Source organism: Melospiza melodia, chromosome 7 (assembly GCF_035770615.1).
Source record: "Melospiza melodia melodia isolate bMelMel2 chromosome 7, bMelMel2.pri, whole genome shotgun sequence".
NCBI lineage: Eukaryota > Metazoa > Chordata > Aves > Passeriformes > Passerellidae > Melospiza > Melospiza melodia.
The window spans coordinates 31,577,460-31,600,226 of record NC_086200.1 but is presented as its reverse complement, the minus strand read 5'-3'; the positions used below and the strand labels follow the sequence as shown (position 1 = coordinate 31,600,226).

Sequence of the window (22,767 nt, the reverse complement as noted above, 5' to 3'; positions counted from 1 at the left end):
CTGCTGCAGCCCGGCCATGGGGTGTCCCGATGCGTGTCCCGGCCGCGGGAAGTGCTGTCACTCTTTGCTGTCGCCACCGCGGGTCCTGCCCTAGCTTGGTGGCATCTGCAGCTCTCCCTTGTCCGTTGTCCCCGAGTAGGGGGTGGCAGAGCCACCCGTGGCTGTCCTGATGCAGTGTCACCTCCCGGAGCAGGGACACTGGTGGCTGAGGCTCAAGGACACGCAGTGACTCTGGACCTGCCATGTCCCCATCCCCACCTTGGGGACGATGGGGACAGGCAGGACCACCCTGGGCATGCAGCCACCAGCCAGGCCGTCCCCTTAGGGACAGGGGACAGGGAACAGAGACTAGGGACAGGGGATAGGGGACAGGGACAGAAGGCCTCCCCGGGATGCGGGATCCATCCCTGGGGATGCTTGGGCAGGGAGAAGATGGATCTGGGCCCTGTTTGCGGCCATCCAGAGCAGTGAAGCCACCACGGAGGGGTGCCTCATGAAATATTCAGCGTCCCCAGCCCACGGTGGCCTCACCCACCCCCATCCGAGGTGACAAAAACTTTTCCGGGCTGTGGGGCCTGGCACAGCCTCCAGGGCCCTGGAGGCTGGGGGGAACATTTCCCCTCGTCCCTGCCCGCTGCGGCTTTTTCCTCACCACGCCGAATATTAAAAAGAAATCGGAGCCCATTTTCCTGCCATAAATTTGGCAGAATGGAGAGAAAACGATCCGGCCCTGGAGAGGAGCCAGGCCCGGCCACACATCGGGAGCAGGGGTGCGCTGGAGCCGGCCCCGCTCCCCCCGGGGCTCCCCGGGGTACCAGGGGTGGCTCAGGCACCGCGGGCCCTGCAGCCCCCTGGGAATGGGAACAGTAGGGGCTGTCCCCTCCTGGTGGCCCCAAAGCCTGGGAGGCGCTGCAGGGATGGAGGAGCCCCCGGGGGGTCACGGGTGATTTGGGGTCTGGGGAGTTGTGGGGTTTTGTGCAAGGGGGGTTTGTGAGGCGGCAATGGGGGTGGAGCAGTAGGGCCGCTCATGCTATGGGGTTTTGGTGTGACAGAGGCCCTCATGCTATGGTGTTTTAGTGTGGTGCAGCCTCTCACACAACAGGGTTGTTGGTGCAATAGGGCCCCTCGTGCAATGGGGTTTTTTTAATGGTGCAGCTCCTCATGCAGCAGGGTTTTAGTGAGACACAGCTCCTCGTGCAATGGGGCTTTTATGGGATGTAACCCCTTGTGCAATGGAATTTTCATGTGATAGAGCCCCCTCACATACAGTGGGGTTTTCCTGTGGTGAGCTCCTTGTGCAATGGAGTTACTGGTGCAATAGGGCTGATGTGCAATGGGGATATTTTTATGGGGCAGGCCTGTGTGCAATGGGATTTTTATGTGATGTAATCCCCTCATGCAGTGGGGTTATTTGTATGGGGCAGCCCCTCATGCAACAGGGTTATCAGGTGATGTAACCCCTTATGCAATGGGGTTGGTGCAGTAGAGCTGCTTGTGCAATGGGGGTTTTTGTACAGTGCAGCCCCTCGTGCAATGGGGTTTTTATGGGGTGTAATCCCCCATGCAATGAAGTTTTCGCGTCAATAACCCCTCGTGCAAAGGGGTTTTTATGGGATGGAACCCTCCGTGCAATGGGGTTATTGGTGCAATAGGGCCCTGCATGCAATGGGTCATAGGTGTGGTGCAGCCCCTCCTGAACAGGGACATCAGTGTGACACAGCCCTGTGTGCCAAGGAGACACTCGTGTGACACAGCCCCTTGTGCCGTGGGGACATTGGTGTGACACAGCCCCTCGTGCAAAGGGGACATTGGTGTGACAGAGCCCCTTGTGCCAAGGGGACACTTGTGTGATACAGCCCCTTGTGCCATGGGGACACTCGTGTGACATCCCCTCGTGCCTGGTGCTTGCTGGTGCAGGACATAGTGTGACCCCTGGGGGTGGCACTGCCGGGGCAGGACCCTCCTGGGCTGTGCCAGCTCTGTCACCGGGAGGGTTTGGGGACCCCCTAATGCCGCGTGTCCCCTGGGCAGGCGTGGAGGGAAGCCCATGGCCCCCGGACCCCCGGACCGGCCCCACGCCTGGCCCCGGCCCCGCAGCCCCTGACTGTCACGGGACCCCTCCGGGCAGCCCCGGGGAGCCCCAGCAGGTACGGAGGGGTCACGGGGGGTGTTTTGGGGTGCACTGGGGATGTCTTGGGGTGCACTGGGGATATTTGGGATGCACCAGGGGAGTTTTGGGGTGACTGGGGGTGTTTTGGGCTGCACTGGGGGTGTTTTGGGGAGCACCGGGGATGTTTTGGGTGCACGGGAGTGTTTTTGGGGGGGACAAGGGGGAGTGATAAATTTTGGGGTGCAGCGAGGCTCGAGAGTGGGGAGGGGGTCCCGAGAGGTGCTGAAGGGTTGGGATGGGGAAGGGGCGTTTTTGGGGAGGGGGGCGCGGGGTCCAGGGGTCTCCGGGAGGGCACGAAAGAAGCAGGGGGCGTGGCCAACACAAGGGGGCGTGACCAAGGGCGTGGTGCGGGCTCGTCAGCGGGGGCGGGGGCTGCACGGACCAATCGGATCGCGGGATATGCTCGGACCACGCCTCCAACCCCGCCCCCGGCGCTCCGGTGCCGCCGCCGCGCGCCCCCGGGGACCGGCTCGGGCTGCGGCGGCGGCGGGACCGGGACCCGGCCCTGGCCCGGCGGGCAGGCCCCGGGCACGGCAGGTACCGGGCACGGCAGGGCCGCACCGGGAGTGGGGGGAGCCGCGGCGGAGCCCCCCCGGCAGCCCCGGCCACGGCGGAACCGGGCACGGCGCGTTTGGGAGCGGCGGGGACGCGCAGCCGCCGCTCGGGACCAGGGATGTCCCGCGGCTACGGGGAGGGGACAGGGGACAGCGGCCGCCGGGAGCGGAGGTGGCCGCGTCCTGGCTGCCGTGTCCGCAGCGCGGGGGGCGGGACGCGGTTCCGTGGGCAGGACACGGGCACGGCCCCGCGGACAGGACGTGTCCCCTCGGGCGGGACGCGTCCCTGTGGTCACCGTGTGTCCCCGCCATGGACAGGACACGGCCGCGTCCCCCGCGAGCGCCACGCATCCCCGCCGTAGGCGGGACACGGACCTGTGGTCACTGCGTGTCCCCGTATGGGCAGGACACGTCCCCCACGGGCCGGACATGTCCGTGTGGTCACTGCGTGTCCCCCACGGGCAGGACGTGTCCCCACCGCCGTCGAGGCCGGGCAAACACCCCCCGAGGCCGGGCGAGATCCTCTCTCCCCGCGTCCCCTCCCCGGCCACTCACCGTGTCCCCCCGCTCGTCCCCTATCCCACAGGTCGCCCCCGCGCCGCCGAGCCATGCGGGATCGCCCGGTGCTGTCGCCAGCAGAGCAATGAGCAGCTGCCGCTACAATGGGGGGGTGGCACGGCCCCGGGGCCCCCCAAGCGCCGCCCGCACCCCGCAGCCGCCGCACCGGGACCCGCAGCCGCCGCAGCCCTGCCCCAGCCCCCGCCTGCAGGTAGTGGTGTCCCGGCCCGAGCAGCCCGGGACGGCGGAGCCCGGCCCCGCCACGGCACCCTCGGGGCAAGGGGCGGCGGAGGAGCGGCGGAACCAGAACATCGGCTACAAGCTGGGCCACCGGCGAGCGCTCTTCGAGAAACGCAAGCGGCTCAGCGACTACGCGCTCATCTTCGGCATGTTCGGCATCGTGGTGATGGTCACCGAGACCGAGCTCTCCTGGGGGGTCTACACCAAGGTGGGGAGAGGTCTCATGGTAGGGATGCGGGAATCCGGGGTCCGGCCGAGCTCACGGTGGTTCTATGGTGTCGTAGGAATCGTCGTATTCGTTCGCCCTGAAATGCCTTATCAGCCTGTCGACGCTCATCCTGCTGGGGCTCATTGTCATGTACCACGCCAGGGAGATCCAGGTGAGCGCCCCTGGCCGGGGGGGGGGCGGGGGGCACCTGCTGGCACCTGGCTGGGGGTGTGAGACTGGCAAAAAAACCCAAAAAACAAGGAAAAACCTGACCCCAAAAACAAATAAAAAGAAGTTTTGGGTTTATACTAAAACAAGTCATCCTTAAAATAATACCCATGAGTTAACATAAGTTAATACCTCCTGAAATTAATTCAAAACCCCTCAAATTAACCTAAACTCCTCAAATTAACAAAAAAACCCCTTAACAAAAAAACCTCTCAAATTTACCAAGAAAATCTCAAAGTAACAAAAAAATTCAAATTAACCAAAACCCCCTCAAATTAACCAAAAATCTCCTTAAATTAACCAAAATACCCCCTCAAATTAATAAAAAAAAGCTTTACTCAACCAAAAAAACCCCTCAAACTAACAAAATAAATTTCAAATTAACCAAAAAAACCGCCTTAAATTAACCCAAAAGACCTTCAAATTAACCAAAATACCCCCTCAAATTAACCAAAATTACCCCCTAAATTATCTCAAAACCCCTCAAATGAACCCAAACCTCCGCAGCTGTTCATGGTTGACAACGGCGCCGACGACTGGCGCATCGCCATGACCTCGGAGCGTGTCTTCTTCATCGCGCTGGAGCTGCTGGTGTGCGCCATCCACCCCATCCCCGGGCAGTACCTGTTCACCTGGACGGCCCGGCTGGCCTTCACCTATGCGGCCTCGGTGGCCCACGCCGACGTGGACATCATCCTGTCCATCCCCATGTTCCTGCGGCTCTACCTGATCGGCCGCGTGATGCTGCTGCACAGCAAGCTCTTCACCGACGCCTCGTCGCGCAGCATCGGCGCACTCAACAAGATCAACTTCAACACGCGCTTCGTCATGAAGACCCTCATGACCATCTGCCCCGGCACGGTGCTGCTGGTCTTCAGCATCTCCTCCTGGATCATTGCCGCCTGGACAGTGCGTGTCTGCGAGAGGTGAGTGGCTGGGGAAGGAGGGGAAGGTTGTGGTTTGAGGGTTCTTGTTTTAGGCTTATCATGCGGTTTTCATGGGGTTTTTGTGGGTGGAGGGAAAGTTCGGGGTTTAGGGGTTCCATTTTGGGGTTTTCATAGGTGGAGGCAAAGCCCATAGTTTAGGGGCTCCATTTTGGGGTTTTCTTGGGTGGAGGTAAAGGCTGTAGCTTACGGGTTCCCATTTTGAAGTTTTTGCGGGTGGACTGAAAGGTCAGGGTTTGGAGGTTACAGCTTTGGGGTTTTCATGGGGTTTTCATGGGTGGAGGCAAAGGTTGAGGTGTAGGGGTTCTTTTTTGGGGTTTTCATGGGTGGAGGCAAAGGCCATCTTTTCGGGGTTCCATTTTGGGGTTTTCACGGGGTTCTGAGTGAGGAGATTTAGGTGGGAGGGGCTGGGGGTGCAACTGAGGAGGTATCAGGCAGTTTGAGGGGTGGGGAGACCCCCATGGTCAGGATGTTTGGGGTTTCTCAGGTGGAGTTGTCCCCAGGCTCCTCTGTGTCACCTTGGGGCGGGGCCTGCTGGGTCTGGGGGTGGCAGAGAGGGGACCAAGAGCTGGGGGGGCAAGAGGATGAAAACTGGGGGTCCCTCAGCGGGAACCAAAGGTTTGGGGTCCCACAGAGGGGTCTGAAGGTTGAGGATCCTGCAGAGGGGTGCAAAGAGCTGGAGCTGCCAAGGGCACCAAAGATTTGGAGTCCTGCAGAGGGGACCAAAGATTTGGGGTACCACAGAGGGGTCCGAGATTGTGACCTTGCCACCGAGGGGACCCTCCAGGACTTTCCCTCAGGACGCTCCTCAGCTGCTCCCCGCGGGTGTCTGGGATGTCCCCGCAGGGTGTCTGGACTGTCCCTGCAGGGTGCCGAGAATGTCCCCGCAGGATGCCAGGAATGTCCGCGCGGGGTGCCCGGGATGTCCCCGCCGTGTCCCCCCCCCTGCTGGCCCCGAGCCCCCCCAGCCCCCCCGGGGTCGCACATTAACCGCTGTTGTTTTCCCTCCCTGCCCGCTCTGCTGCTTGCAGGGACAAACTGTGAGTGACCGCGGGGACCGTCCCGAGTGACCGCAGGGACCGTCCCCCGCCCCAGGCTTCTGCTCCCCGAATCCCCAGAATTTAGGATTGGCTGCGGCCGAGGGCGGGCGGGGGGCGCGGAAAGGGGCCTGGAGCCCTTTTCCTCTTGGAACCTCAGCAGCTGTTTCCTGTCCTCTCCCCACTGTCCCCCGCCTTGGGTACCTCCGTGGTGGCTGTGGGGAACTTTCAGAGAGACCCTACAAGGAGCTGGGAGTCTCCAAAGGGTTTTATTTTCTCCTGGGATCCGACTTTTGTCCCTTCACCTTTCCCCTCCTGGCCCCGCGCGTTTTGTGTTCCTTGAGGGGGAATCCCGGGTGTTCCTTGGGAATGCGGGTCCCGGGAATTGTCACCATGCTGTCACTTCCCCCCTCGCCTCGGGCAGTCCCTGCCGAGTCCCTGCCGGGTGAGGTTCCAAGCCCATACCGGGTTGGGAAGCAGCAATCCTAAATTCCTGATGCTTGAGACCCCACAGTCCCACCCCGGCTTGTTCCTCTGTCCCTTTTCCCTTTTCTGACCCCATTTTCCCTTTTCCCACCCCCTTTCCCTTTTGCCACCCCATTTCCCCTTTCCCATCCCGTTTCTCTTTTCCCAGTCCCATGTCCCTTTTCCCACCCCATTTTCCCCTTTCCCAATCCCATTTCCCCTTTTCCCACCCCATTTCTCTTTCCCCAATCATATTTTCCCCTTTTCCCACCCCATTTTCCCCTTTCCCCAGTCCCATTTCTCTTTGTCTCATCCCATTTCCCCCTTTCCCAATCCCATTTTCCCCTTTTCCCATCTCATTTCCCCGCATGTCCCTGTTTCCCTGCCCGGCTTGGCCGCTGCTCTGTGTCCCCCAGCTGGGCTTGTCTCCACCCTTGGGGACAGGGGGGTGGTGGCACCGTGGTGTTTGTGACATCGGAATCTCACAGTGTCCCCCGCTGTCTCCTCCGGTGTCACCTGCGGTGGCCTTTGGGGATGCACAGTGACATCGGCATTCCGCGTTTTTGGGGACAGTGGTGCCACCTCTGTGCTGTCCCCTCAGTGTCCCCCAATGCCAAGGGGACACAGCCCGGCTGTGGGACACCCCTTGGTGTCTCCAATTCTGGCTTGGGGACAACGCCCCAAATCCACGATGGGCACAATGGGCACAAAATGGGGGGGGATCCAACGACCGTGGTGACATCGCTGTCCTGCACTTCTGGGGACAGCAGTGCCACCTCTGTGCTGTCCCCTCATTGTCCCAGTGGGACACAGCCTGGCCATGGGACATCCCCATGGTGTCCCCAATTCCATCTTGGGGACAACGCCCCAAATCCACTGCAATGGGCACAAAATGGGGGGGAGGAAACAAATTATGGTGGTGACAGCGGTGACAGCAGTGCCACCGCCCTGCGCAGGTACCACGACAAGCAGGAGGTGACCAGCAACTTCCTGGGGGCCATGTGGCTGATCTCCATCACTTTCCTGTCCATTGGCTACGGGGACATGGTGCCACACACCTACTGCGGCAAGGGCGTGTGCCTGCTCACCGGCATCATGGTGAGCGTGGGGACAGCCGGGGGACATGGCTGGGGACAGGCTGGGGACACGGGAACATGGCTGGGGACAGCGAGAGGAGACAGGCAGGGACACAGCAGGGTACACCAAGAGGGGACACTCTGAGGGGACACTGCATGGGGACATACCAGGGGACACCAAGAGGGCACATGGAAGAGTACACCAAGAGGTGACACCATGAGGGTACACAGCCTTGGGGACACCGCGAGGAGATTTTCCACTTGGGAAAAGTGATTATTTTTAACTCCAGATTGAGAAGCAAACTGGAATTTCCGTTTCCTGCCATGTTTTTGTTTTTAATTTTTAAACCCAAAATAATGCAAAAATGCAAACGAACGGGTGGAGATAACACTGTCCCAAATGTCCCCGCAGGGCGCCGGCTGCACCGCGCTGGTGGTGGCCGTGGTGGCCCGGAAGCTGGAGCTGACCAAAGCTGAGAAACACGTCCACAACTTCATGATGGACACGCAGCTCACCAAGCGGGTGAGAGCGCCTGGCTTGGCCCAAAAAATGGGGAAATCCTGGTAACAATGGGAAAAAAATGTTAAAATTGGGGAAAATTCCATTAAAATGGGGGAAATCCCATTAAAAGTGGAAAAAATCTGTTAAAATTGGGGTGAATCCCATTAAAATTCATTAAAAGGGGAAAAAGTCCTGTTAAAATCCATTAAAATGGGAAAAATCCCCTTAAGACTGGGAAAAGCCCATTAAAACCTGGAAATACCACATTAACCAAGAAAAAATTCCATTAAAATAATGAAAATCTCAATTGAAACTGCAAAAAAAAAAATTAAAAGTGGGGAAAACCCCATAAACAATGGGAAAAACCCCCAAAAAACTGGAGAGGAAATGGGAAAAAATGGGAAAAAGCCAATTCTGATGTCCCTTCATGGGTGACCTGTGGGATTTGGGGTCACAGGTGAAGAACGCCGCTGCCAACGTGCTCAGGGAAACGTGGCTCATCTACAAGCACACCAAGCTGGTGAAGAAGATCGACCACGCCAAAGTTCGGACCCACCAGCGTAAGTTCCTTCAAGCCATCCATCAGTAAGTGCCACCGCTTTTCCTGCTTCCTTGTCACCCTCCCTGGCCACAGGCCTGTCTCCAAAGGGGGTGTATCCCCTCTGGGTGGGTGACAGATGGTCAGCATTGGGGTGGCCTGGATTTGTCACCCTGGCGGGTGTCTCTGCTGGGTTCGTCACCTGGTTTTGGTCTCTGTCCTGTCCTTGTCCCCGGCCTTTGTCCCCATCTCTTGGCCTTGACCTCTGCCCCATTCCTTGTCCCCATTCCTTGTCCCCCGTCCCCCATTCCCAATGTTCCCCTCCCCTGGCCTTGTCCTCTATCCTGTTCTTGTCTCCATTCTTGTCCCCTGTCCTTGTGCCTTGTTCTCTGTCCCTCATTCCCTTGTCCTCTGCCCTCTCTCTTTGTCCCCATCCCCTGTCCTTGTCGTCCATCTGCTGTCCCCATCCCCTGTTCCATCCCTGTCCCCTTGTGCCATTCCGTGTCCCCCACCTCTGCTGTCCCCTGTCCCTGTCCCCATTACTGTCCCCCTCCTGTCCCTGTCCCTCACCCCCCCACCGGTCACCTTTGGGGTGACCCTTAGGCACCTCCATCTCCCGGGTGGGGTCTGCGGGTGGCCTGGCTGGGACAGGGGGGTCCCTTTGGGTCCCTTTTTGGGGTCTCTTTGGGGTGGTGGTGGTGTCACTGCCGCGCTGTCCCCTCGCCTTTAACCCTTTGTTTTCCCTCTGCTGCGCCGCCCCCGCAGAGCTCAGAAGTAAGTGCCCCCTCTCCCCTGCCCCCCCAGCTTTGCACGGGCTCTGCCTTCACATTTGTGGTGGGGGGGAGACCCCAAAAACCCGGGGGGGGGCTGATTTGGGGGGGAGGGGCTGAGCTTGATGGGAGGGGCTGCACGTTTGGGGGAGGGGCTGCATGGGGGGGGACAGAGGTGACAGAAGTGACAGCACTGCCGGGGGGGGGGGGGGGGTCACAGAGCTCCTGAGGGGGGTGACAGTGCTACCGGGTGGGGGGGGGACACCACGCCTGCAGGGTGACAGTGCTGCCGGGGGTGTCCCCAAGCCTGCCATTGTCCCCTCAGGCTAAGGAGTGTGAAGATGGAGCAGCGCAAACTCAACGACCAGGCCAACACCCTGGTGGACCTGGCCAAGGTGAGCTCCTTCCAAAAACCCCATTGCTGTGGGGTCAGACCAGCTTTGAACCCCCCATTTTTATGGGATCAGCCCCTCCCTAAACCTCTCCTTTTTATGGGGTCAGACCCAGCTCCTACCACTCCCTGTTTTTATGGTATCAGCCCCCCTGATCCCAAAAACCCCATTGTTATAGGATCAGCCCCCCCGAATCCCCCTGTTTTTATGGGATCAGACCCTCCTCAAACCCCCCATTGTTTTGGAGTCACACCCATCCCTGACCCCGAACCTCCCATTTTTTGGGGTGGCACTGATCCCTGCCCCAGACCCCAATGTTTTTGGGGTCTCGCTGACCTGTGCTCCCACAGCCCTGTTGTTTTGGGGTCCCCCTGACCCCAACCCCCATTGCAGACACAGTCGGTTATGCCTGACCCCAAACCCCTGTTGTTATGGGGTTTCGCTGCCCCCAACCCCCATATTTTGGGGTCTCGCTGCCCCCAACCCCCATTGCAGACACAGTCGCTGACCCCTTCCCCCAAAGTCCCCCTATTTTTGGAGTCCCCCTGACCGTGCCCCATTGCAGATGCAGTCAGTGATGCCTCACCCCAAACCCCCCCTATTTTTGGGGTCCCCCTGACCCCAAATTCCCTTGTTTTGGGGTCCCCCTGACCGTGCCCCATTGCAGACGCAGTCGGTGATGCTGGAGCTGCTCTCGGAGCTGCAGGAGCGCCACGAGGAGCTGGGCCGGCGCCTGGGGGCCCTGGAGGTGCAGCTGGAGGCGCTGGGGGGGCTCCTGCAGGCGCTGCCCACGCTGCTCGGCCGCACCCTGCGCCAGCCGGCGGCCCGGACAGCCCCGGGGACAGCCCTGGGGACAGCGGGGACACCGCGGGACACCACCGCGCCCTGCAGCCCCCGCCACGGCAGCGACAGCAGCGACAACCCCGAGCTGTCCCCCCGGGCCGCCTCGGACAGCGGCATGAGGGACAGCGGATGAGGGACAGCGGCAGGACACCTGTGTGTCACCCGTGTCACCATGTGTCACCTGTGTCGTCTCGGACAGCAGCTGAGGGATGGCAGCGGGACACCTGTGTCACCGTGTGTCACTTGTGTCACCCGTGTCACCGTGGCCGAGGGACAGCAGCGGCACACCCGTGTCACTGTGTGTAACCTCGGGGTGATGGGGACAGCACCGTGTCACCGTGTGTGACCATCACCCTGGACGGCGGCTGACAGACGGCAGCGGGACACCTGTGTGTCACCCGTGTCACCATGTGTCACCCGTGTCACCTCGGACAGCGGCTGAGGGACAGTGGCAGGACACGCGTGTTATGTCACCATGTGTCAGTCACCTCGGGGTGATGGGCACAGCACCATGTCACCGTGTGTCACCACGTGCCACCGTGTGTTCCCTCGGACAGCAGCTGAGGGGTGCTGGGACCACCCTCCTGTCCCCTTCTGTCACCCTCCCATCCCTTTGGACTGTGGCAATGGGGTGGGGGGGCCATGGGACACCCCCCTGTCACCTTCTGTCACCTGGGACAGCGGATGACGCCGTGGCGGGGGGGGGGTTGGGGACACCCCCAGACACCTTGGTGTCCCCCCAGTCCCAGGAGGGCGGTTTTGGCGTGTGGGGGGGGGGGGGTCTCAGAACCCTTTGTACCTCCCTGGTTTTGGGGTGCAGGGGGGTCTCCCATCCCCTCACTCTCCCCGCGGTTTTGGGGTGCGGGGTATTCCCCGTGTTTATCTCTGGCCATCGTGTGGCCGTTCCCGTAGCTTTGTTCTGGAAAGCTCTGTATAAAAACTCCTGCGTTCACTGTGCTGGACCCCCCAAATCCCCCCGGGACCCCCCAAGTGGTGGGAGCCGAGCTGAGCCTTTTTTTTTGGGGGGGGGGTGCTGGAGAGGGGAGGGGACAAGGGACAGAGGGGACAAACCAGGAGCCATGAGTGGTTTTTGGGGGGAGGCTGAAATTTGGGGACAGGGTGGGGGGGGGGTTCGAAGAGGGGGGGAGACCCCCGTGGTGAGCCCCAAAATGGGGGCAAGGGGGTGTATTTTTTCGGGGGAGGGGTCTCCATTCGTGGCTCTGCCCCCAAAGTGACCTTGACGACGTCACCGTCACCTCTCCGTGCCTCAGTTTCCCCCAGCTGGAAATTTGGGGGGGGGGAATTTGGGGGGGGCACCCCTGGATGCAATTCTGAGCCCATGTCCCACCCCCTGGAGGAGCCCATCCCTCCCCACAGTCCTGGACCCCTGCCCAGGGTCCGGTTCTGTCTGCTTCCTCTTTGCTGTGTGTGGGGGGGGGGTCGTGGGTGGGATTTGGGTGGGATTTTGGGGGGATTTGGGGTTTTTTGGGGGAGCTGAGGCACAAATTAAAGGAGCCTGAACTGGACGTGTCGCTCTCTGCTCGGCCTGGGGGCGGGGGGTTGGGGGGATTTTGGGGAGGTTTGGGGGGGATTTTTTTGGGTTTTGGGCGGATTTTGAGGGATTTTTGGGTTTCCCCCTCCCCGTGAGCTCCCCCCACCCTGGGAACTTTGTGGAGGTGACAAAACGCCGCGTGGCTTTTTGGGGCAGATTTTGGGGGACCCCAGACCCTTTTTGGGGCGCCGGGAGTGTGAGGGACACTCCGCGGGTAGGGGAGTGGGGTGGTGGCCCCGTGCGACAATCGGGGTGGCGCAAGGCTGTCAATGATTAACGCGCGGTGCCGGGCAGCGGTGGCACTGGTGGCACTGCTGGTCGGGCACTGGGGAGCAGCCAGGAGACATCGCGCTGTGCCCGGGCGTCGCGTGTGTCCCCTCCCCATGCGACGGGCAGGTAACGGCGGTGGCAGGGGACCGGACACCGGCCATTGTCCCCAAGGGTTGGCGCGGGGAGGGGACAGGAGGGGACACGGGGTCCCTGAGCGTCACCAGCGGATGTTTTCCGCTCATCCCAGCCCACACTGGGGGGACAGGGACACCCCGAGGGACACGGTGGCCTCGCGGTGCCACCAAAGAGGGATGACCGCAGGTGTCCCGTGGGGGAAACTGAGTCACGGTGACACCGCGGCTTATGTGTCCCCTCCAGGGGTGGCCTCGAAGCGTCAGGAGCCCCCCGGGGGTGCCGCGGTCTCCAGGAGCGGTGACATCCCCGCCGTGTCCCCCCGCACGGCGACAACACCACCTCAGCGCCGCCACCCCCCGGGTGGCGATGTCGCCGCCAGCGCGTGCCAGGCGTGTCACCTTCGAGGACGAGCTGGTGACAGCGCGGGGGACGGTCGGTGCTGCCGGGGCGCGGGGGAGGCCGGGGGACGGCGCTGGGTCCCCAAAGGGGCCCCCAAAAGTATCATTGCCGGACAATCCATCCCGATCCCGGCGGGATTCATCCCGGCATTCCCGATCCCAGATGGATCCGTCTCGATCCCTGTTGGATCATTCCCGATATTCCCGATCCTGGCTGGATCCATCCCAGCAGGATCCATCCCAATCCCAGTGGGATCCATCTTGGAAGGACCCATCCAAACATTCCCGATCCTGGCTGGATCCATCCCAGAGTTCCCGATCCCGGCTGGATCCATCCCGATCCAGATTGGATCATTCCTTGCAAGATCCATCCCGACATTCCCGATCCCGGCTAGATCCATCCCAACAGGATCCATTCCAATCCCAGTGGGATCCATCCTGGAAGGATCCATCCCAACGTTTCTGATCCTGGTTGGATCCATCCCAATCCCAGTGGGATCATTCCCGACTTTCCCGATCCTGCCTGGACCCATCCTGGCAGGATTCCCGGTATTCCCGATCCCGGTGGGATCCATCCCAACAGGATCCATCCCAACGTTCCCGATCCCGACTGGATCCAGCCCGACATTCCCGATCCCGGTGTGATCATTTCTGCCTGGATCCATTCCCGATCCCGGCTGGATCCATCCCGATCCCGGTGCCACTGGAGCCGCGACAATCGGGGACGGCCGGGGACACCCCCCGAGCCACCCCGGGGTCCCCTCCCCTCATTTTGAGGTTTCTGGGGAGGCCCCGCCCCCGTTGCGCCCCCCCGGATGTGTCCCTTGCCCCTTCCACAGGAACTGGGATAATTAAACATTGATTAATTCATTAATTACCTTTGGCAATTAACAAAAAACCTCCAAGTTTTTTTTTAGGGGGGAGGGCGGGACGATCTCAAGCCTTCCCCGCTTTGGGGACGCTCCAGTTTCCCCTTTTGTCCCCCCAGAATTTCCCCAAACCTCTCCCGGGGGCTCCTCCCGATTGGGCCCAGCCCCCTTTTAACCCCTCCGTGCCCGGTGCTGCCCCCCGCCCTCCCCGGGGGCGGGACCCGGGGCCGGTGCCGCAGCGCCGCCGCCGCCGCCGCCTCCGCCGCTCCCGGCTGCCATTTTAAGGTGAACAAAGCGGCGGAGGAGGCGGCAGGTGAGCGGCTCCGCGGTACCGGGAACCCCCGGTACCGGCACCGGCAGCGCGGGAGGAGGGCGGTACCGGAACGGGAGGGAGCACCGGGGGTCTCCGCTCCCCGCTGCGAACGGGGGTGGTTCGTCCTTCCCCGAGGCACCGGGGGCCTCGCCGGGCTTCTCTCCGGCACCGCGGGCCGGACCGGGAGCGGCCACAGGATTCCAGTGCGGGTACCGGGGTCCCCACCGGCACCAGGGTCCCAGCCAGTACCAGATTCCAGAGCGGTACCGGGGTCCCCACCGGGTCCACACCGGTACCGGGGCCCCAACAGGTTCACATCGGTAGCGGCCACGGGATTCCAGAGCGGTACTGGGGTCCCCACCGGCACCCGGGTCCCCGTCGGTTCCGGATTCCAGAGCGGTAGCGGGGTCCCCAGCGGCTCCGCGCCGGTACCGGACTCCCCGACACCACCGAAATCCCCTCCGTGCTGACCCCGGTAGTGCTCCCGGTACCGGAGCCGTCCCCGGCCCGGCTGCCCCCGGCGACACCACGCTCCGGTCCCTGCTGCGGATCCCGGTGGCCTCCCGGGGGTCCCAAGTGGAGTCAAATGGGGGGATCCGCCCGGCACCAGGAGATTTGGGATCGCTGGGACCGGGGCATTTGGAATCGGTGGGATTGGGAACCGGGACCTTTGGGCACCCCCAAAACTCCTCCCCGCCCCTCCCGGGGGTCCCGCCGAGCCCCAGTACCGCCGGAACTGGCGCCCACTTTGAGTTTCCCACAGGAACTCGTCTTTCCCCCAGCATTTTGGGGGTTTTTTTGTTGTTTTTTTTCTGGGTTCTCTGCATGGCACGAGGGGGTCCCCACATTAATTTTGCTGATTTTAACTCCCCACCCCAAATTTTCCAGCCGCTCTCCTCGTGGCTCTGCCTCACGTGGACTTAGTGATTATAATTATTTTTAATTATTTTGATTTTAATTGTGATTATTTTGATTTTTAATACGTCCGGATCAGCTTAGGCTACCTGCTTCCCATCGGGGAATTCCAACAATCCCAATTAATTCCCTGCCGGCTTCGGGCTGTTGGGGACAGGGAGGTGACACCGAGAGCCTGGGGTGGCACCGGCTGGTGACTCACCGTGCCTCAGTTTCCCCACGTCAACCCACGGTGACGCCGTGCCTCAGTTTCTCCACAAAACTTTTGTGGCATCTTTTTATGGAGTCTCCAAGGTGTTTGTGAGGTCTCCAAAGTTTTTTTTGGTGGGGTCTCCAAGGTTTTTTGGGGGGGAATCCCCTGATATTTTTTGGGGGGGGTCTCTGAATTTGTTTGTGGGATCTCCAAGGTTTTTGTGGGGGTTTCCAAGGTTTTTTTGGTGGGGTCTCCAAGGTTTTTGTGGGGGTCTCTCCAGGTTATTTTTGAGGAGGTTTCCCAGATTTTTTTGTGGGGTCTCCAAGGCTTCTTTGGTGGGATCTCCAAAGTTTTTTGGACACCCCAACTCTGTGTGACAACCCTGTGCCTCAGTTTCCCCACACAAACCGCCGCGCCTCCCGCTCCCTCTCCAGCTGGGTGGCGACGATGACAAAGGGACCAAAGTCCTTCCTCCACCACCTCCTCTGGCGACAGAACCTCCCTCGAGCATTCTGTCCCCTGTCCCCTGCAGGGATGTTCACCAAGAAACCCTACGACAGCGCCTACGGGCCACCCCCCGCCTCCTACGGGCCACCCACGGGTGACTACGGCTACGATTTCGGCGCCCGCTCACCGCCACCGGGCTCCTACTACATTGAGGATGTCCCTCAGCATTTCTACAAGTGGTCGTCACCGCCGGGGCTGGTGCGGCTGCTGGAGGGCGCGGTGATGCTGCTGTGCATCGCCGTGTTCGCCTGCGTGGCCTCCACGCTGGCCTGGGACTACGGCTACGGCTACGGCGGCGTGCTGGGCACCGGCCTGGGCGGTTTCTACGGCTCCGGTTACTACGGCAGCGGGGTGAACTACGGCTACGGCTACGGGGGATACTACGGAGGCGTCACCAACCCACGGGCGGCCAACGGCTTCATGATCGCCATGGCCGTGCTCTGCTTCCTGGCCCAGCTGGGGCTGTTGGTGGCCAGCTTGAGCAAGTCCAGCAGCTCGCGGTCACGCCGTTTCTACCTGGTGGTCATCGTGGTGTGCGCCGTGCTGGCCTTGGTGATGCTGGTGGCCAGCATCGTCTATGTGGTGGGGGTGAACCCACAGGCACAGATGAGTGGTGGGGGCTACTACTACAGCCCGCTGCTGGCCATGTGCAGCCAGGTGTATGCCGGGGGCACCGTGCTCAACCAGTACCTGTACCACTACTGCACCGTGGACCCGCAGGAGGTCAGCGGGGACACCCCGGGGGATGGGGGCTACTGGGAGGGAATGGGGACCACCAGGGGACGGGGACTACCAGGAGGGGACAGGGACCACGAGGAGGGGCAGGGACTACTGGGGGACAGAGACCACCAAGAGGCGATGGGGACTACTGGGAGGGGAGGAAGGGCCACCAAGGAATGGGGACCACTAAGAGGGGACAGGGACTACCACGAGGGGATGAGGCTATCGGGAGAGAATGGGGAGGAACGACCACCAGGAGACAGGGACCACCAGGATGGGACAGGGACTACCAGCAGGGGACAGGGACCACCGGGAAGATGGGGACCACCGGGAGGGGAAGGAAGGACCTCCAAAAGATGAGAGAAGGACCACCAGGAAATGAGGGATGGACTGAGGGAGGGACCTCCAGGAGGGGAGGGAGAGACTGAGGGAGGGAGGGAGACACCCCCAAAAAATGAGGGAGGAACCCCCAGGGGGTGAGGGAAGGATCCCCACGGAAAGGTTTGGGATTCGGGAAGGGCAGAGAAACATTTGGGATTCAGGAATCAGCCCCGCCCCCTCGCTCACCTCCCCCCTGCTCTTCCCCGAGCCAGCCCCAAACAGCAGCGATCCCAAAGCATTCCCGGACCCCGGTGCCGGTCTCAAATCATTCCCAGATCCCAATCCTGGTCCCTATCCCGATCCCAATCCCGGTCCAGGTCCCGCTCCCGGTCCCGTGCCTGACCAGGCCGGGGCCGCTCCCCCCGCCAGGGCTGGAATTGGAATGCGGCGTTTCCAGCCCGGCCGGCGGAACCGGGAGCGCCCGGGGCCGCCCGGGACTGGCACGGGATGGGGGCCCGGCAGTGCCCGGCTGGCACCGGGAGCCCCCAGATCCTGCCCGTCCTTCCCAAACCCCGAACCTTCTCAAACACCCCAACCTTTTCTGTCCTTTTAGAATCCCCAAACTTCCCAAATCCCAAAGGAGGTTTGGGAAGGAGAGGAAAGATTTGGGGTTTGGGAAGGTTTGGGAAGGACAGAAAAGCTTTGGGATGTGGAAAGATTTGGGGTTTTGGATTTGGGAAGGACAGGGAAATGTTTGGGATCTAGGAAGGTTTAGAGTTTGGTATTTGGGAAGGTTTGGGGTTTGGGAAGCAGACAGAATCTTTGGGATTGGGCTCACCCAACACCACGAGGATTTCGAGGATGAGAGTCCTGATGCCAGGAATCCCTAAACCCCAAATTCCCAAACCCCTGAATCCCCAAATTCCCAAATCCTGAATTCTTGAACGTGGAATCCCCAAATTCCCAAATAATTCCTGAATAATTCCCAAATAACCCCTGCACTCCCTCAGGCTGTGGCCATTGCCTGTGGGTTCCTGACTGTGCTCCTGCTGTGCCTCATCTGCGTCCTGGCGCACAAAACGCGCAGCAAGATCTGGAAATACGGAAAACACAACATTTACTGGGATAAAATCCCTGCTGAGCCCCAGGGACCTGACGTCGAGGAGTGGGTGAGAGCTGCGAGTTCAGGATTTGGGGTTGTTTGGGACTTTGGGATTGTTGGGATTGTTGGAAATGTTGGATTTTGAGGTTTTCAGATTGTTGGAAATGTTGAGAGTTTGGGATTGTTGGAATTTGGGGATTGTTGGGATTGTTGGAATTGTTGGAAATGTTGGGATTTTGGGGATTGTTGGAATTGTTGGGATTTTGGGAGTTTTGGCAGTTTGGGATCGTTGGAAGAGTTGGATTTGGGGGATTTAGGGGATCTGGGGACACTGGGAAGGGGTTTGGGGACGCCAGGAGGGGACTTCAGGGGAATTTGGGGACTTGAAGAGGTGTGTGGGGACACCAGGAGAGGTTTGGGGACCCCAAGAGTGCTTGGGGACACTGGCAGGTGATACTGCCAGGCGACACTGCCAGGTGACACCGGGGCCACTGCGCGGTTTCGGTCTGGCCAATGATTAACCGGGAGGTGGCCCTGGGAAAACCTGGAGTGGTGCCATTGGATGGGGACCTTGGGGACATCCCGGTGCGGCCAGCGTGGCCCGGGATGTGTCACCTGCTGGGGGATGGGTGAGAGTGTCACAGCGTTCCCGTGGGAAGGGTTGGGACAGTGGCTTTGGGGACACTCCTGTCCCTGTCCCCTGTCTCTATCTCTGTCCCCTGTCACCAACCCCTTCCTTGTCCCCTGTCCCTCTCCCCATCCCTGTCCTCTGTCCCCTGTGTCCCCATCCCTGTCCCCATCCCTCTCCTCTGTCCCCATGCCTGTCCCCAAGCCACTACTCCCAGTCCCGTGTCTGTGGGGCCATGCTCTCTGTATCGATTTTTATTTATTTTCATTTTATTTAATTTTATTTATTTTCATTTCTTTTGATCCTGCCCGCCTTTATTTGCTCAAAGCCCCTCCCTGGCCGAGCATTTCCTGTCCCTCTGGGGACACGGTGACACCCCAGGTGCCTCCCCCCCATCGTGCCATCTCCCCCGCTTTGGGGATGTCACCCCCTTTGGGGACATCTCTGTCCCCAGATGCCACCACAACTTGGGGACACACCGGGTGGCCCCAAGGAGGGGACAGCGGCGGAAGTGGCGTGTCCGGCCGGATGTCTCCAAGGCCACCAAGGCAGCGGGGACCGGAGTCCGGCACAAACAACCCACAAAGGGCCGGAAGGAAGGGGATGGGGGGGGCAGCCGGATGTCCCTTGTCCCCCTGTGGGGCCACCCCAAACCTCTGGGGGCGTCACCCTGAGGGTGGCACCAACCGCCAGCTCTATTCCTTTGTCCCTTTGTCGCTGTCTCTCCACGAGCATTTGGGGTTTTGGGGGTTTTGAGGTTTTTGTGGTTGTTGGGTTTTGGGGGTTTTGGTTTTTTTGGGGTTCTTAGGTTTGGGGGCTTTTGGGTTTTGGGGTTTCTGGGTTTTGGATTTTTTTTGGTTTTGGAGTTTTGGAGTTTTTCGGTTTTGGGGTTTCTGGGTTTTGAGCTTTTTGGGGATGTCCCTGGAGGATTTGGGGGACAAGAACCCCTGGTTTCCGTGGACTTTCTGCCGGATTTCTCAGGGAATTTTCGGGGATTTCTTGTGGGATTATCAGGGATTTCTTGGTGTATCTTCAAGAAATTTTCTGGGGTTTCTTGGTGAATTTTCAGGGATTTCTCGGACAATTTTCAGGGAATTTTCGGGTGCTTCTCGGTGAATTTTCAGAGATTTCTGCGTGGGCCAATTCCCACGCAAATTTCTCGGGACATTTCTCGCCGGCTTCTCCTTTATCCCAGCTGAGTTCTCCCCCAAAATCCCAAATCCCTTTTTCCAGGTGAAGAACGTGTCGGGCGGGACGAGCGTTCCGGACGAGGCCGCCACCGTCGCGTACTCGGAGAAGGGCGGGACCCCCGGGCCGGCCCCGCCCTACAGCCCCCCCTTGTACAGCGACCCCCCCCAGAAGGGCTGGAAAAGGTGGGGAGGGGGCGGCAGCGCCGGGGGACGGGATGGGGAATGTGGGGAATATGAGGAGGGGGCGGGAAAAGATTGGAGGGGTCTGGAAATTTGGGGAGGGGTCGGGAGAGTGGTGGAAAAAGTGGGGAAGGGGCAGAAGAAGGAGGGAAAGGTGCGGAGTGGTCGGGGGAAGAATGGGGGGGTTGGGAAATATGGGGAGGGGGCGGGAAAAGATTGGAGGGATTGGCGAATTTGGGGAGGGGGCGGGAAAAGGACGGAAAAAATGGGGGAGGGGCGGAAGAGGGACGGAAAGGTGAGGACAGGTCGGGAAATTTGGGGAGGGGTCGGGAGAGGGATGGAGAAGGGTGGAAAATTTGGGGAAAGGGCGGGAAGGGGTGGAGAAAATGGAGAAGGGGCAGAAGAGGGCAGGAAAGGTGAGGAGGGGTGGAGAAATGTGGGGAAGGGCCGGGAAAGCGGTGGAAAAAGTGGGAAGGGGAGAGAAAGAGGTGGGGAATATGGGGAGGGGTCTGGAAAGTTTGGGAGATGTGGGAGGGTTCGGGAATGGGTGGAGGGGTTAGGAAATAAGGGGAGGGGTCAGGAGAGGGGTGGGGAAGGATTTGAGGGGTCGGGAAAGGGGCAATCCCCCTGTGCACCCCCAGGGCCGTGTCCCCGTGTCCGATGTCCCCGTCTCCCACCAGTGACCCCCCCTCGGACCCCCCCTCGCCCTCGGAGGAGCCGGACGCTGCCCAGCCCCCCCACAAGCCCCCCGCCCGCCGCGGCCGCCGGGGCCGGCGCCAGCCCGAGGGCTCCCAGGGCTCCCAGTGCTCCCAGTACGACACCGACCCCGCCACCGCCCCTGAGTCCAGTGACGAGCGTGACAGCGAGCAGTGGCACAGGTGACACTCGGGACAGTGCTTCTCACTGGGTCTCTGTGGCCCTGTGTCCCCATGTCTGGTGTCCCCATGTCCAGTGACCCCAATGTCCCCATATCCCCATGTCCCATGTCCCACACCCAGTGTCCCCATATCCCAATGTCCCCGGTGTCCCCAGTGTCACCAATGTCGCCAATGTCCCCAGTGTCCCCATATCCCAAATCCAATGGCCCCAATGTCCCCGTATCCCATATCTAATGTCCCAATGTCCTCATATCCCAAATCTCAATGTCCCCAATGTCTCCAATGTCCCCATATTCCAAATCCAATGTCCCCATATCCCATATCCAATATCCCAAATATCCCCCAATGTCCCCAATACCCCCATGTCCCCAGTGATGTCCCCATGTTCTCCTGCAGGCTGTACCCCCGATCAACTCCCCGGGCACACGCCAGCGCTACAAGGCGGATTTCGGGCAGGAGCTGCGGCGCTACAAGGAGCTCTGTGCCCACATGGACGGGCTCAATGAGCGCCTGGCACAGCTGGCAGCACAGCTGGACCAGGTGCCCGAGGACAGCGCCCAGTACCAGGTGTGCCCCTGCTGCCCCCCAGACCGCCCTTGGTGCCCCTTTTTACCCCTTTTTCCTTCTTTTTACCCCTTTTTCACCTCCACTCCCCCCTTATTTCTTCCCCCATTCACTCCCTATTGTCCCCTCTCTGTCCCCTCTGTCCTTTCCATGTCCCTGTCTCCTCCTGTTCCTCTGTCCCTTCCTGTCCCTCTGTCCCTCTGTCTCCTATGTCCTTGTGTCCCCTGTCCCTGATCCCGCTGTCCTTCTGTCCCCTCCCTGTTACCTCTGCTCCCTTTGTCCCCCCATCCCCTATCCCCTGTCCCTCTGTCCCTGTCCCCTCCATCTCCCCTGTCCCTGTCCCCACTGTCTCCCCCTGTCCCCTCTGTCCCTGACCCCGCTGTCCCCGCAGGCGCTGGCCGAGGAGTACAACCACCTCAAGGACGTGAAGAGGGTGAGTTCTCAGGGCTGACTTTTAGGGTCACCTGCCTCTTTGGTGACATCCCCCATATGCCCAAAATGTCCCCAGAATGTCCCCAGACATCTCCTAAAGTCCCCAAATGCCTTCCCAGAGCCCGGAGTACCAGGACAAGAAGCGGGAATCCAAAACCCTCCGGAACAAACTTTTCCACATCAAAAGGATGGTCAGCGACTATGACAAGCTCCGGGGCTGACCCCAAAGCCACCACCCCCCAAAAAAAAGGGACATTTGTAGGGGGGACACCCCAAAACCCCACCCTCCGACCCCCTCCAAAGACTTTTGTGCCTTTTTTTGTCTTAAAAAATTCCAAAATTTATCATTTTGAGCCCTCCCCAGTGCCAAGGGTGGGGGGGGGTATGATGGCAGCTGTTGGTGTGACCCCATCTCCACCCCAAGATGTCCCCCACACCCTTCGGGATCTCCCCCAGTGCCTTCCCCTGGTTGTAAATAGGGTTTTTTATGGGGTTTGCACTCCCCTAGCTGCCTTAAAGGGGTTTTGGGGGTCCCAAACTGGGGTTTGGGGGACAAAAAAAACTTTTTTGGGGTTTTTTCTGGGGGGAAGGATGAGCCAAATCCCAAAATATTTTGTAGGGAATTGGTGGGATCTGTGGGAATCGTGTAATATTTTAATTGTTTTGTAATAAATTAAGTGTAACTGTTGATTTTCATTTAGGGTCGGGGTGAAATGAGAAGGTTGAAATTCCCCTAAATTTGGGAGGGGACCCCAAAACCCCTCCCAGTTGTGGAGGGGAAATCCCAAATCCCTCCACTTTGGGAAGGAAATCCCAAATATCTCTGTTTAGGAAGAAAAATCCCAGATCTTGAGAAACCCAAATCACCCAAATACCAAATTCCCCCCACCCCAAAAAAAACCCCAAACTGTATAAGAACCCCTGAAATCCCCAATTCCCCCAACCCAAAAAAAAATTCCCAATTTCAGGATTTTTATGGAATGTTCCCTATTTTTGGGGTGGGTTTGATCTCCTCAGTTCCAATTTTTCTGCTGTATCCCAAATCCAGTCCCTGGGATTGCAGGAAATGTCTTTA

The 22,767-nt window shown here is 60.0% G+C and overlaps 2 protein-coding genes across 3 annotated transcripts; both read left to right on the top strand.

Moving 5' to 3' along the window:
* Positions 1-1,027: 1,027 nt before the first annotated feature.
* Positions 1,028-11,513, top strand: KCNN1 (potassium calcium-activated channel subfamily N member 1). Its single transcript, XM_063161268.1, has 9 exons — positions 1,028-2,147; positions 3,311-3,730; positions 3,807-3,902; positions 4,466-4,884; positions 7,361-7,502; positions 7,893-8,003; positions 8,440-8,567; positions 9,616-9,685; positions 10,350-11,513. The coding sequence occupies exons 1-9, from the start codon at positions 2,010-2,012 to the stop codon at positions 10,656-10,658; spliced, it is 1,833 nt and encodes a 610-aa protein (XP_063017338.1). The 5' UTR covers positions 1,028-2,009; the 3' UTR covers positions 10,659-11,513.
* Positions 11,514-14,012: 2,499 nt separating this feature from the next.
* Positions 14,013-22,388, top strand: OCLN (occludin). Of its 2 annotated transcripts, XM_063161266.1 has the most exons (9): positions 14,013-14,062; positions 15,703-16,400; positions 17,729-17,887; positions 19,682-19,821; positions 20,499-20,696; position 20,817; positions 21,093-21,263; positions 21,652-21,693; positions 21,812-22,388. In XM_063161266.1, the coding sequence occupies exons 2-9, from the start codon at positions 15,705-15,707 to the stop codon at positions 21,911-21,913; spliced, it is 1,509 nt and encodes a 502-aa protein (XP_063017336.1). In that variant the 5' UTR covers positions 14,013-14,062; positions 15,703-15,704; the 3' UTR covers positions 21,914-22,388. The 2 variants fall into 2 exon arrangements, with proteins under 2 accessions (XP_063017336.1, XP_063017335.1); XM_063161265.1 differs by lacking the exon at position 20,817.
* Positions 22,389-22,767: the final 379 nt, after the last annotated feature.